The sequence below is a fragment of the Neodiprion virginianus genome, chromosome 2 (assembly GCF_021901495.1).
Source record: "Neodiprion virginianus isolate iyNeoVirg1 chromosome 2, iyNeoVirg1.1, whole genome shotgun sequence".
In the NCBI taxonomy this organism is placed as follows: Eukaryota; Metazoa; Arthropoda; class Insecta; order Hymenoptera; family Diprionidae; genus Neodiprion; species Neodiprion virginianus.
The window spans coordinates 10,916,661-10,930,830 of record NC_060878.1 but is presented as its reverse complement, the minus strand read 5'-3'; the positions used below and the strand labels follow the sequence as shown (position 1 = coordinate 10,930,830).

The following is a 14,170-nucleotide window of genomic DNA, read 5'->3' as shown; positions in this document are numbered from 1 at the left end:
AAAAAACATCAAAGTTTGATCATTTTCGATGTTTTACGTTTTGGGTTATTTCATTTTGTTCAAATTACTTTCATTGCTTAGTAGAGACGTTGCTTCATTCGAGTTCACCTTTATTGTATTAAACAATATTGTTGGAGTTTTTATATTGGAGTTTTAAATATCCTTTTTCTTTTACATTCTATCTTTTGATTCAAACATTGGGACCGAATTAAGATGTATAAATTAGAAATCTGTTCAAACAATGATCGTACAATTATATTAAATTATACTGCTGGTAAGTATTTCAATTTTTATCGAATGTTCTTATTTCGGATAGTTTCATTTTTTTGTTCGAAAATTTAATTTCTTTTCTTGCGATGGCCGCGCTTTCTCGCTAATCGATAACAGTGTTGAACAAAATGAAGCCTGTTGAAGACACAGATTAATTAACTTTTAATAAGTGAAAATCAAATAACTTTGCTAACCATGAATTATAGATAGCTTTACCCAAATAAAGCAGACTAATGAATTTTCCAATTTATACTTTAGGACATAGCGGCTACTTAAAAGTGTTTGTAAAGGATCGTACAAAAGTCTGAAGCATATATACAAAACTGATTAGTATTTAAAAAAAAAAAAAGTATAACAGAGAAAGAAAATATCAATATTATACATGGAAACGGGTTTACAGAAGCTAAAATACAATAACGATACAGACTTAATCGAATCGGCATCACGATTCCATTTCATTGTGGTTCATATGGTTTATTGTAGTACCTTATTCGAATTAGTCAATCTAATCTACCTCGAAATGAAATCAGAATCCTATTTTCAGGGTCGGTTCGTGCGCTGATGTAATTGCTGGAAAATCCCAAATTGAATATCGAAGTGAATGATACAGACAGGTATGTTATATACGTACATAAAATACGTCTATCTTTATGTGCATATTTCAAAAGATTGTTTTTTCCTTCAAAATGTTTTTCCCAGTTCTAAATTTTCTAATCATGGAGATAGGTAGTTTTTACTCGTGATAGAATGTTTAATCAAATACTCTTTTTCTTTATATCAGACAAATATTGAGCAAAGTTTGAGTTTAGTGGGATTTATTTACACTGTTCATCGCAATGTTTTTTTTTTAAATTTCACCTAGTATTCTAAAACTGTAAAATTTAAATACGATCCAATGATATGTGATCTATTCAAATGAGCGAAGACTTGATTTGATATATTTTCAACAAGAGTAACCAGCCTTTTAACAACAAAAAAAAATCACAGTCATGTGATCAGCAAAGTTACGTAATTGCTGAAAAATTCAAGCAACATATCGAGAAGTTCTGATCAACTTTTATAACAAAAATACGAAGTTATAAGAATTTTAAATTTCGTTCAATTTCACATTGAAATACAATTAATGTACTGTAATAATTTAGGGTAACGAAATTTTTTATCACGACGCATCAGCCCTTGTAAATAATAGTTTTTTGAGGTTAGAAAATTCTATCCCCGTGGGAAAAAACGCGTGAACGCAACATTGGCGTATGTTAAACATATTTCAGCATGAAATAGCGTGAATTAGCGAAAAGAATATGATTTAATACCGGCAGCCACACGTCGAGCAAGACTGTTGATCGGTGCGACGACATCTTGCACATTTTCGTTTACACTTTTTCGATTTCGTGACAGAGGAGCTAGCTGGCTTTGCACAAACGCCATCGTTACATGAGACGTCATTATTTCGAACAGGGCACGTTGAGGATGGATAATTTCTAAAACGTGTTTATTCATAATTGAGAATCTTCTACATTCTGCAAGAGATTGTGAATATTCAATGGGTTACGTATTGCAGAGATTTTTCGCCAAACGAAATTCCAACGCGATATTTAGATCACGGAGTTTGGGGTAGGATATCATTAGTATAATATTCCTTTGACACGAATGGCGACGGCAATTATATTAAAAAATTATCAAAAATTTCTACGACTTTTATCGAAATATGAATCTCTGACAGGTTCTCAGTTGTCCTAAAAAATGTTTGACAAATTTAGACCATTTCTAGGAATTTTTTTTCACCAGGTAATGGAATTCTAATTTAACATTTAGGTTACGCCTAGGAAAACGCTTTTTCATTTCAAGGGAAATAAACTCAAAGAATGGAAAAAAACCAAGAACCCAAAGTTTTTTGGAAACAATTCGCATAGAATTAAAAAAACAAAACGCGTCAAAGATGTTAATTAAAAAGCTTTTCTACGCTCACAACCCTGTTGTCATTTTTCAATAGCTTTAAATCTAGAGTAAGTCAACTTGAAAATATCGTAAGGTGATTGAAATTGTCTGCAATTGGGACCCTTAAATTCAAACAATGCCATCCGGGGGCAGTTAATGAGTTACGTGTTGAATTATAAAATTCATTTTTTATCCCATAGTTTACTTTACATTGACTCAAAGTCACAAAATAAAAATCTTACATCTCGCGCAACGTTTTCTGAGCTTCAATATGTGAACGAAATTGTCAAAAACGATCAGCTGATTTCCACGTCCGACGCCATTTTGATCTAACCACACCCGTATTAAGGATCCCAATATATGTAATACCTGTAATACCAATATACAGAGTGAATTCCTAACGTCTGCAACGTTCGTCGTCTGCTAAAATTTGATACGTACGCGCTAAAATCCGAGAGCAACTGTTTCCCAGGGCGACCAATTATCTATAACCTCACAAATTTCGATATTTTTTTGAATTGAGCACAACTACCACCGACAACTGCCAAAATTTTTGAGGTTATATACATCGCAGCGAACTGTCGTCTAAATTTGTTCATTTCGTACGAGTTAAATTTCACTTAAAAGACTTGCCAAATCCAGAAGAATGATTTTCGCAGACGAAACCTCAAAAATTTAGCTTATTGGGAAGTTAAAATTGTATTTTAGTTATTCTTGCTGTTATTTTATTTGGCCTGAAATATCACTATTGCAAGTAATTGTTCGAGAAAATAACAGCAAGAATAAAAAAAGCATGAACGTCCCTCCAAAAATATGTTGAGATAGTTGAGAATTCATCCTGAAAATTCATCTCTGCGCAAAAAAAAAAAAAATGTTTGAAAATATAATATATGTAAGAGCGATTTCACCGCGGTTTGTTTATGTAACTTCAATTCATTTTCGAATGATTTAATATAACGTTTCAATATTTAAACACTTCTCGTACAAATTTCGGTTATTGCATTTAAGCCACTTATTATAAATTTCTGTTACACGTTATATACACATCATGTATATATATATATATATATATCACTCAGATATCACTTACACATCTCTAGCTTTTCTACTTTTATAGAGGACAAATATTACATTACAGCCAGATCTGATACATTTGCTCTGCAAACGTTATACAGACTCCGTTACATCGTTAAGTTTATTTAATCACTGGTTAAGATTTAACAAATTAGTCAAGTTAAATCCTAAAACTTTACCACCACAATGGCGTTACCGAATCTCGTCAAGGTTTTGTTTTTTATGTTTCAAACACAAATAAGATGTAACGGATTATATACGTCATGTATAAATAGATATAAAAACATTTTCTTTTATAAATACTGAAGCTGCATGAAATTTTTCACCATGCAATGACGCACGAAAAAAAAAAAAGATTTATAACACATGCTAAAAAATCACTTGTTGCGCAATAGCGAAGCTATAGGAATAATATAATGTATTATATAATACGTAAACGAAGCTTTGGCTACAGAGCAAAGTTCAGTAAACGAAAAAGAGAGGTAACAATTTTAAATAAATACCTAAACCTTCATTCTTCGCATACATCAAACCGATAAATTAAATTAATCTCTTCAATTTCGTGTCACAGGTTAAAAAGTATTGATTGAGGAGAGTGTTAAATATAACTTTGGAAGACGGAATGAAACTAATTCAAGTTAATAACCAAGTAATCTGATTTTTTATAAAGTTTAGTAAAAGAAACTTGTCCTAATGCAATTTCAGCAGTTTTTCGTTTACTGATAAAGGAACAGAGCAAATGAATGAATGAACACTAGCCAATAAAGAGCAGTCGAGCCACAAAATTGTGATGATAATAACTAATGAAACAATAATGATAATAATAGAAAAATTATTAATAACAATAATATTAATATTAATAAAAATAATAAGTGGTAATGAAATGAAATTTCCCTAACACTTTGTTCAACTTTGTAGAGGTTTAAAATGGAAAGTCTAAAGTGTATTGGTTCACCTGAGAATAGCGTTACGCTTCACACTTTGCACATCCTGCATAATGTTTCACGAATGTTTCAAAATATTAAAATCATGAAGAAAAGAAATTGAATCAGTAAATATTTTATCCGTCAAGCTTTGTGGTTACAGCTTTTGTGTATATTTTTCATGCTTACAGCGTAAGGCCAGTCTCACGTTATCAAACGCCTTATATTTAACCGCGACCCAATTAGTATTTCACGATGTACGCGGTAAAGTAGAAGGTAGCTCGAGTACGTTTGATCACTGAGTATTATCATCATCATCAAGATCATTCTTACGTTATTATGGTAATCGGTATTATAACGTCATTTTTGTAGAAACTTTCTAGAACTATAAATCATACTTTCAAGTCCGCGAGGAAACTCAGAATGCATTGATTGCATAAGTAGGTAAATGACAATCACTCGTTACAGATTCTTTACTACGCGCGAATAATGGATATTTACATGCAAATATTATAAATATAAATCGGGATTTACTATCGTAGTTAATAGTAACATATCTTATAATAGTCAATATAATTCGGATGACGAGTATAACGAGTTTATATTTCTACCAGACATTTTTATCATTACTTCATCTGTTCAAGAAATAAAAACTTTAGGGTTTAACCGGTTCATCCGTTAACGGGCCGTTGAATGACGGGAGTCTGAATGAAAAAATCAGTTCAAAAATCTCCACCAATTTCATTTGCGCCAATTACAGCGAACCCAATAAAACACATCCCTATCGTGTAAGAAAGATTAATTTGAACAAATTGGAATAATGTAAGCTGAGATATCAGATTCTACTATTTTGGGGCTCACTTTACTCGCTGAGTAGATCTTTACAAATTTTCCGAAATTTTTTTTTTTATTTCAGCTGATATCTGGAAATCTGTGATGAATAAAATAAGGCCAACGACATTAGAAACAGAAAAAAAATGCCAGAGTCTCGTAATTGACGTGTTTTAATAAGAAAGTTTTTCTTTAAATCACTGGTTTCCTAGCTTGTGTTATTCGAATTTACTCAGATTCGATTCTATAACATAGTAGGCATGTTGATTCAATAGAATTCACCGTCATTATTACGAACGGAATTGTTGGAGTTCATTTAAACGGTTTTTCCTTTTTCCAAAAATTTTTATCCACAATCAGACTCTTCACAGGCCACTCATCCTTAACCACAAATCGGAGCTACCTTCCTTTTTACGCGATGTAGTCAGGGGAATACCTAAAACTAATTCACTATTTGCGTACAATTGACAATTCAGCAGCCACTCGTATAACACGTAAACCTGTGCGTATCAAAATGAAAATCAACTATATGTTTTGTAACATTATCATATAAGTAGGTAGGTACTTTGCGAAGAAAAAAAATGAAGATCGGAAAAAAAAAACTTTAAAATCACAACCGTAATTTTTATACTCTGTAATTGTGTGTAAGGACTGTCAGTAAAGAACCTCCGAGGTAATGCTTATGTGAACATTATACCGAGCTGCTAATTGCTACATTTTCTAGCAATAAAGTGGGTTGAGAACGAAAAACTGTTGTTAACAACAAGTGATTATTGGGGCGAGTTTGAATCAGAATCTGGCTCGCTATCACAGGATGGCACGCACTTGGATCGAGAGTTTGAATCCGCTTCATCCTCCTCGTCGCTGTCTTCGTCGCTCTCTTCCTGCATTGACTTTCGTGCCAATTGTACCGCCTGCCATTCTTGATAATGACCTTTACGTTTCTGTTCGAATGCTAATCTTTTTTCTGAAAATTCATATCAGATTTACGTTAATCTTATAATTTAACGGACTTCGAATGCATTGAGAAAAGTATACAGCACAGATTGTTAAGCAACGAAAATCAATGTTCAAATCACTGGAAACAATTCTGAAGGTACACTCTAAAAATACTGCAGATTTGGAAAGTCCTGAGTTCAAGTTTTTGTTGAAGTTGCAAAATTGATTCACAGAGAAGTATTTAGCAACGAATCGTTGTGAACTTGACACAAAAAAAGTATTAAATTCAGGAAAAGAAACAAGTAATAAAAAAAAAGAGAACTACATTTGGAATCAATCGACTGATAATCCACTTTGTATGAAAATCGAGAAGAACTAATGTAAAAAGAAAATGTATTACGTCTCTCTTCTGGCGTCTCTTCATCTTCTTCATCCGAAGATTCCTCCAAGATTTTTGGTTTATCGTTACCAGCCAGCCTGTAGAAACGAATACACGAAACATTAGTTCCCTAGTCGTTTTAGAATTTGTGATCAATATAGATTTTTATTGTGGGACATTTGTTCACAACTGGACGAAATCAATGCGTATGGATAAATAAGAGAACAAATGACTGAACTGTTTATGAAATAAGAGAAGAGATAGTAAAATCAGCATACTTTGCAGCAATGATTGAAGAATCCAGTTGGTCTCTTTCATGCTCGTTATCGACACCCTCGTAGTTGTAAGGCGTTTTTGGTTCGTCAATTTTCATGTGACCGTAATCCTTGTCGGCTGGATGCAGCGTGGCAATAATATTCATCTCATCCCACTTTGTTTCCTTACTGGGTCGACTGAAAGTTTCATTCAATAATTTACCCAATTTCTTTATCGTAAGTTCTTTTAAATTATAGGATAGTTTGAAAACGTCAGGTGTTTCATGAAATTACTATTCGCATATTATTTTTCTGCTTCGGGTACAGATTTGGGAATGAATTTTAAAAACTGTTACTTTTTGAGGACCAAAATGATCCTCTATAGGAACGCTTTATCTTATCTTTTGTTACAACAGGATGAATCTTTAATGGAACTCTGTAACGGTGTGAAAAACAGAAGATACTGTGAAAAAAATTATGTATATACGTTTGATTTAACAAACGACTGAAGCTATTATCAAAGGTTTTGGGAAGGGAAGGGAAACAAAGACTAAATCATTGCTCAAAGATAAAATTGCGATTCCTCTTTTTTCCGTTTCTACGACGTCGAAATGATTTGAGTGGCTGAATTTTTCTGCAGTAAATTTATTACGTTACAACGCTACAAGCTTGAACTTTGTGTTGATTAAGGCAGTCGCAGCTTCAAGCCAGTTGCATATCTTCCACGCCAACTTTGGCGGCAAGAAGTTTGCTTTATTTTGTTTGCTCGCAACAGATTCCAACGATTGCATGGTAAACATTATAGCACAATGGAAATCAGATCACAAACACTGAAGTTTAAAAAATTTCGATGTTCAAATAATAAAACCTTATCTTGAATTGCTGATGTCGCTTATTTCGTGTTATTCAAATTTGGGTAAATTCAGTTCTATTACACATTAGGGATGTGTTTTGTTCCTTTTCACTGTCATTGGTGCAAGTAATATTACCGGAGACGTTTTAAATGGTATTTCCTTTTTTCAGAACTTATGACTCAAACTCTACATTCCATTCATCTTTAAGAATAGAATACATTTCGAAGAAAGAATCTGTTATCCTATATATATGATCGACCAAACTTATGACGGTTCTGATAATTCAAACAAAGCCGTTGGATCATGTTTGGGGAAATTTAGTCGTCTAGCGATCGTCTGTGAACCGAAGAGTGAAATGAGCAAAAATTTATGACGTAAAGTCCAAGCAAACGGTCTTGATTAACGGCAGGATGTGAAAATAGAAAATTTTTCTACCGTCTTGATGCAGAGTAAAGAACGCAGCTACGTGACGTGTGAAACATTAGCACAGAGCTGAATCGAACTGATTGTGCGTATGTGTGAGATTGCAGCTGTGATCGAGTATTAATCAAACATTGAGATCTCGACATCGTACATCTCAGTGTTTAAAAATACGCGTGAAGTAACCTATGAGTCATAATATCGAACGGTTCCGGTGTTAAATTTGATTAGACAGAAGCTTGCGGGTAAAAATTAACTTGAATTAGCGCTGCTCGAGCGACGAGAAATAGGCGTGACGGTGAGAATTTTTTAGGTTAGAAAGACTTGACGTTTTCGTAGTCAGAGATTCATTTGCAAAAACGCGTACGGTTTGTATTACCTGGGCGCTTCCTGCGAGTCGAAACTGCTCGACGACTTTAGAATCCCCTTCGAAGGTCGTTTGCCTAAATTTTCCGCCATTACTTGGGCCGAAAAAAAAAAATGTTAAAAGATACAAAGATTCACTCGGAACTTTCGCACATTTGTTGTGTCGTCTAAAACTTGAACTGTCCAAGTCCAGCGTCGGGCGAACTTGTTGGAAGATTCGGCTGCTAGCGTACCGGGAATTTTGCTCGTTAGGTCTGAAACTCGACACTTGTCAACATTTCTTCCCACTTCACACCGCCGGCACAGAGCGATACGCACGGTCGTTAGACGAACTTGAAACTACAGGCGGTATTAAGGGGATGCTACAGACCGTTCTTACCATCTGAGCTAAATCGATGGATTCTAATAAAATTCACTCAACTTCGGAGAGGCTGATTGTAAAGCACAGGGTTCGTACGTTTTTTGAAATCTGAAATTTCCAGACATTTCCCTGTTGTAAGAAATTCCCTGGATTTCCCCTATTTTTCAGGTTTTCTCCGTGCGTACGAGTTCTGAAAAGACCTAACTTCATGGCGTATGTAAAGTAGCGAACGACTACGTTTTCAATCCTGTGGCACAGATTCTTCGCTCAATTTGTATCCGATTGATTTGAAATTTTTACACAATCTTTGAAATCTGTTTATCGATTGAAGCTCGTGGCTATATTTTTAAATTTCAAATCAAGGATTTATTTGTCCAAAATTTTTTAACAATTTTACTATCCACAAATGAATTGTTTTGTTCATAATCGTATGTATTGGAAAAAAAAATATTTTTAATATTCGGGTACGAAGTTGAACCCGAAAAGGTGTTTTTAAGTAAAAAAAAATGTTCTATCTGTTACAAATTGGACAGTGATGTCAGGAAAATGCGCCACCGCAAAAGCTCTCGAGTTCGAAGTCGGTCGTTGCTTATATGCTCCATGCTGCCATTTTTTTATTAACTTGAATGAAAAAATCTTTCAATGTTCTTGAAACGATAGATAATAAAACGCTCAAACAAAACTTTGTAAATAATTAAATATAATATGGTGATTCCCCTTAAAGATGTGAGAATACCTAAATTCGGAATTCTTTTATCGTTTGAAATTGATTTCGAAGTACGATCAAGCCTCAACGTGGGAAAAGTTGACAAAACTCGCTGCGATGCTTCCAAGAAAAAAATTGTTAGAAACTATCAGACAGAACTTAAATGTAAGGTATATGAAAATTTTGTCAATTTCATTTCAAAACGTTGCACATATCATTGCACGTAAATACATAGAACTTCGGTGCATAATCATCCAAATGATTCATAAACAGAGAGCAATAAAATTCCGGTCCAGATCTCTCAAGATGAAGGAATAAGCTCGAAAATTCGCCGAAGGTTTTTTTCTGTTTTTTTTTTTTTTTTTCTTCGCGCAGTGTCGGGATGCAGACGGCTTTGCATAGCGTTCGAAGTTCAGTTCAAAGCTACGAGATGGCGTTGACTGTGTCGATTCGCCTCTGGTAGAAATCGCCTTACCGCGGGAGTACTTGAACGGGAATAACACCCGAAAATAGTTTTTTCGATCCCTTATATGGGTCAGGTTTATCGAGGGTCGGTTTACGGCCAGTCGGGACTCGAACGCAGGTGAAATTTTAATCCGCCAGAAGCATTTGGACGGTTTGGCGCTCGCCGCATTCTTCGATTCTCTCGCTCTCTCGGGCGTCGCGAACAGCTCGTTTCCATTCCCAGCTCTGCCTTCCTTCAGTCGCTCGCTTCAAGCATCCGTGACGCGATTCCGAGACCCGAGTGTGCTATCGAAGCCACACACATATCGCCTGCACCCGCGCACGCTTCGAATCCGGACGGTCGTCCGTCTTCCAGTGTTCCTCCGAGTGCCGGCCGAGACGCATCGTGTTGTTTGATCAATTCTGAGTGAACGGCGGGTAAATTAAACAAGCCAAGTGTTACGCGTCGGAAAATCACCTCAGTAACCGGGAATTTTCTCTCCAGGCAAAACGAGTGAGTAAAAATAAACCAAGCTTTCATAGTGTCATTATTTCGACAAATTAGGTTCGATTTCATTTCTACGTCGTTTTTCGTATTATTCGAATCTTTGACATTGATTTCCCCGCATCACCTTGCGAGGATCAAGCTAAATACGAAAAACGACAACATCGTTCACCTGTCGTTACATTAAGAAAGCAACGTCAACACACGCCAAGTTTGTACACGCAGCAGCGTTGTATTTGCCGGTGTTCGACTCGATCGATTTCAAATTCCGCGATCTTCATTTTTTTTCCACCACTCTCGATTGATCGTTATTGGCCAGGATTTAAAAAATTTCGAACGCACCCGTTCGATGATTGTAGACGGACTTCTGCCGTTTAACGATACTTGACAAATGTAACGTACGGTTTTTTTTCACTCGTACCTCGCACCTGTCAAAACCTCATATCGCTGTCTGTTTTTGCAATCGATCCATCAGCGGTCCGAAATTGTCAACTGTTCTCCAATGTGGCGAGAGTTTGTTTGTTTCGATTTAAAAAATCGTGGCGAATGGCGAATTTAACTCGATCATCCCTGCAGCCTAAAAAAACGTCCAATAATGCGTCAGGAGAGCTTCGAAACCGCGAATTGAGAGCCGATCATCTGCACAAAGACCGGTGAAATCAAAAGACTAGATCAGGTTGTTCCGCATTTCTGTAAGTTGTCACAGTGAAACGATGACACAAGTCTGGTCCTCAATGTTTTTGGAATAGACAGCAGAGGTAACATCACCCCAGGATTAATTTATAGCTGTTTCAACGACGGAAACTCTATCATGATCATTACTTTTAGAATATCAAAACAGTTTTCCAAAAAAGATGGAACTTTTTTTATTTCTTTACCATAAAATATTCTTGCATAGCTGCGACTTAAAACTATTCACCCTTTGTATGTTTTGTTGTACATATCAGATTTCGGCAACTACGTTATTATCCTATTGACAATTCTTTATCACTCCATAGAATAGTGTGACAAATCGTACCGGATATTATCAAATGTTTCATTACTTGCATGTTTCATAAATTATCACTCAACCTTAGTTTTCTCGACAACATACTTTCATAGATATGTTCAGATTTTCTCACTCTCATCTTAGCGTGATTAATTTCCCCTTTTTCTTATAAAAATTTTCAATTTCCCTAACGAATCCATCCCAGTTTATCGTCACTTCACACCGTCGGAAAATATGCAGAAAAACACCATAACTGAAATCGTCTCAAATTAGTGACACAAGCTAAACGTCTCAAAGAATATGAAATAACCAAAAAAAAAAAAAAAGAAAGTTTAACCGTCTAAAAACTTGTTAGATTTTAACTTCAAATTCAATTTCGTTGGGAACAAAGTCGAAAAGGCAAGAAAAACTCGAAGTTTTTTTTTTTTTTTTTTCTAAAAGATAAAAAATTTTACTCCGTCCGGGATATCGCAAGAAAAACTGAGCCGAAAATCAATGAGCAACGTCATTTGCGTTACCGTTTCGATCCGATAAGTGAGGAAAATTTTGAGAACAAGGCACCAGCCCGGCTAAGGAACCCCACCCGCACTCCTCGAACTCCGATGAGCGAAATTCAAGTTCACCGTACTAACCGTCCTGAAAACAGACGACTGTCTGGCCGGGGTGCAGCCGCCCAGCCCTATCGAGTGGATTCATCTCTCTTCGTGTGCCTCATGCACGCAGCGCCAGGGAGAGAAAGACTCAAGGGCCACACGCCTCGCCGATCCTACATGCTGGAAATATATTCCTCGTTGTATTTCAGAAGCAACGTCTGATGTGTTCTGAAAGGTCGATCGAAGATTGGGATAATTTTCGCCACGATTTTGTTCTCGCTATGTTGGCAACTTCACGCGATGTTAAAGGTTTTAAGAAATTCGTATGAGGCTGAAGTTGGCAACGTTACTGTAACGACGAATGTTTTGGAAAAATCGACGAGGCTGAAGTTAGTAACGTTACCGTATAGAAATCATTATTGTGCAACTTCAGAACCAATGTCTGATGTGTTCTGAAAGGTCGATCGAAGATTGGGATAATTTTCGCCACGATTTTGTTCTCGCTATGTTGGCAACTTCACGCGATGTTAAAGGTTTTAAGAAATTCCAATGAGGCTGAAGTTGGCAACGTTACTGTAACGATGAATGTTTTGGAAAAATCGACGAGGCTGAAGTTAGTAACGTTAACGTATAGAAATCGTTGTTGTGCAATTTCTGAACGACTTTCAAAGAGTTAACTTTTCGAAATATACATGAGTATGTTTTGTTTATCGTGGTCTATTAATGTTCAGATAATCTTAAATGTTCGAAGTAACACGATTTTTTCTAAACGTGAAAATCGTCACTTCCCAACTTTCAGATTGTCTAAGATTTAGTAAACATTAACAAACAAAATGTGCTCATGTTTTGTAAAGACAACTCCTTGAGAGTTGTTCTAAAATTGCAGAATAATGAATTTACCCCTGATGCTTCTGTAGTTTAATGTTATTAACTTTAGCCTCTTGAAAATTCTACATCGAGATTTTGCAAAAAAAAAAAAAAAAATGTAATTTTCATCGGCAACGTTTTTAGAATCTCGTTATAATGTTGAAAAATGGAGATTGACATTCATACGCGAAGTTTTACAAAAATGTTTTAGATATTTCGGATACAAGAAAAAAGGCATTTCGAAAAAACCTTTAAATTTTCCGTAAATTTTCGTTCTCAATAAATTGTGTGCCAATTTTGTGATTGCGTTTTAAAATTTTTCGTAAAATCTCCGGATAATTCGATTCTCTGTACGCGTATAGTTTGAATTACGTGAAAGTAGCCAGAATCTAATCTGCAGAAATAATCGTAGATAAAACAAGATGCGTCATAAACTCGGATAATTATCTTAACGATGTAATTCGCGCGGATATGTTACTTTCACGTATTTCAAATGCTTTCAAAAATTCGTTAGACGGATTTCGCGAATACAATTTCACGCATAGATGTTTTCCAGTATAATTGCTCGTTCGAAAATTCTGACGATAAATACTGAAAATATCCACATGTATTTTTGAGATTTCGCACACCGGTAGGAAAAAAATGATAATAGATACGTCGGGTAAAGCTTTTACTTTATTTCTCAAATTTTTGTCAGAAACTCTGAGCGGAAATCCGAGTACTTTTCACGTAATTCTAACACAATGCAAATTTCCAAAAATACATTTCAAATTTCGTGAAGATAACTTAAAATGTTCGAATTTCGTGGAAAATAGCTCGGTGTTCGGTTGGTTTTTTATTTCTTCAAATCTTGGGTAATTTCCTTCGAAAATAGTAAAATTTATTTTGACGCAAGCGTTATGATAACTTGACAATACGGCTTGGCAAACGAATTACCTGCGATTACCACGTGCCAATTCGGCCGGTCGGCATCTTCGTTACCCAGACAACGGGCTGCTGCTGCAGGGCTTTGGTCGATCGATTTCCAGCATCACGCTTTATCGTACCAAGCGGAGATTACGAATTAATCTCATTCAGACACCTACTCAACACTTACTCTCGACTTTCCACGTATCTCGAGAGATGCGCGTTACGTTAATTTTTGTGTTCAATTTCTCATTTCAGTTCATTCCTCCGAATGAGAATGAAGTTGGTAACGTTATTCTAACGATTCACGTTTCGGGAGAGACGTTATTTCGTAGTTTTAGGAACCTTTGAAATGCAGTAAATTATAATAAGGCAAATTCGTATCTATTCAAAACACGCCCACTTCAAAGTAACTACAAAATTGCAAAATAGTAATTCTTTAACGTTGCTAACTTCAGGCTTATTCTTCTCAACCGTTTTAAGTTCGCAGGGATCGACTTGTTTTTGAGTTGTTTCAATTTACAGAATCTTTCTTTCTTTCTCATAACGCGATTT

General features: G+C 35.5%; 2 protein-coding genes across 22 annotated transcripts in view; one reads left to right on the top strand and one right to left on the bottom strand.

The window, feature by feature from the left end:
- The window catches only part of LOC124297945 (protein phosphatase inhibitor 2), a 29,188-nt gene extending 20,649 nt beyond the window's left edge, over positions 1-8,539 (bottom strand). Inside the window, exons 1-5 of one of the 3 annotated variants that reach the window (XM_046749414.1) lie at positions 8,259-8,539; positions 6,630-6,803; positions 6,373-6,449; positions 5,859-6,000; positions 2,802-3,057 (exon numbers count right to left, since the gene is read on the bottom strand). In XM_046749414.1, coding sequence (XP_046605370.1) covers positions 3,039-3,057; positions 5,859-6,000; positions 6,373-6,449; positions 6,630-6,803; positions 8,259-8,338 — 492 coding nt within the window. In that variant the 5' untranslated portion in view covers positions 8,339-8,539 and the 3' untranslated portion in view covers positions 2,802-3,038. Of the gene's footprint in view, positions 1-2,801; positions 3,058-3,137; positions 6,001-6,372; positions 6,450-6,629; positions 6,804-8,258 lie in introns of those variants that run through there. The other 2 variants (XM_046749415.1, XM_046749413.1) reach the window with 2 other exon arrangements.
- Positions 8,540-9,878: 1,339 nt separating this feature from the next.
- Positions 9,879-14,170, top strand: part of LOC124297924 (probable GPI-anchored adhesin-like protein PGA55) — a 122,747-nt gene continuing 118,455 nt past the window's right edge. For 8 of the 19 annotated variants that reach the window (XM_046749338.1, XM_046749345.1, XM_046749342.1 and 5 more), the window contains exon 1: positions 9,881-10,270. The gene's annotated coding sequence lies outside the window, so the exon portion shown is untranslated. Of the gene's footprint in view, positions 10,271-14,170 lie in introns of all 19 variants that reach the window. The other 11 variants (XM_046749350.1, XM_046749352.1, XM_046749351.1 and 8 more) reach the window with 5 other exon arrangements.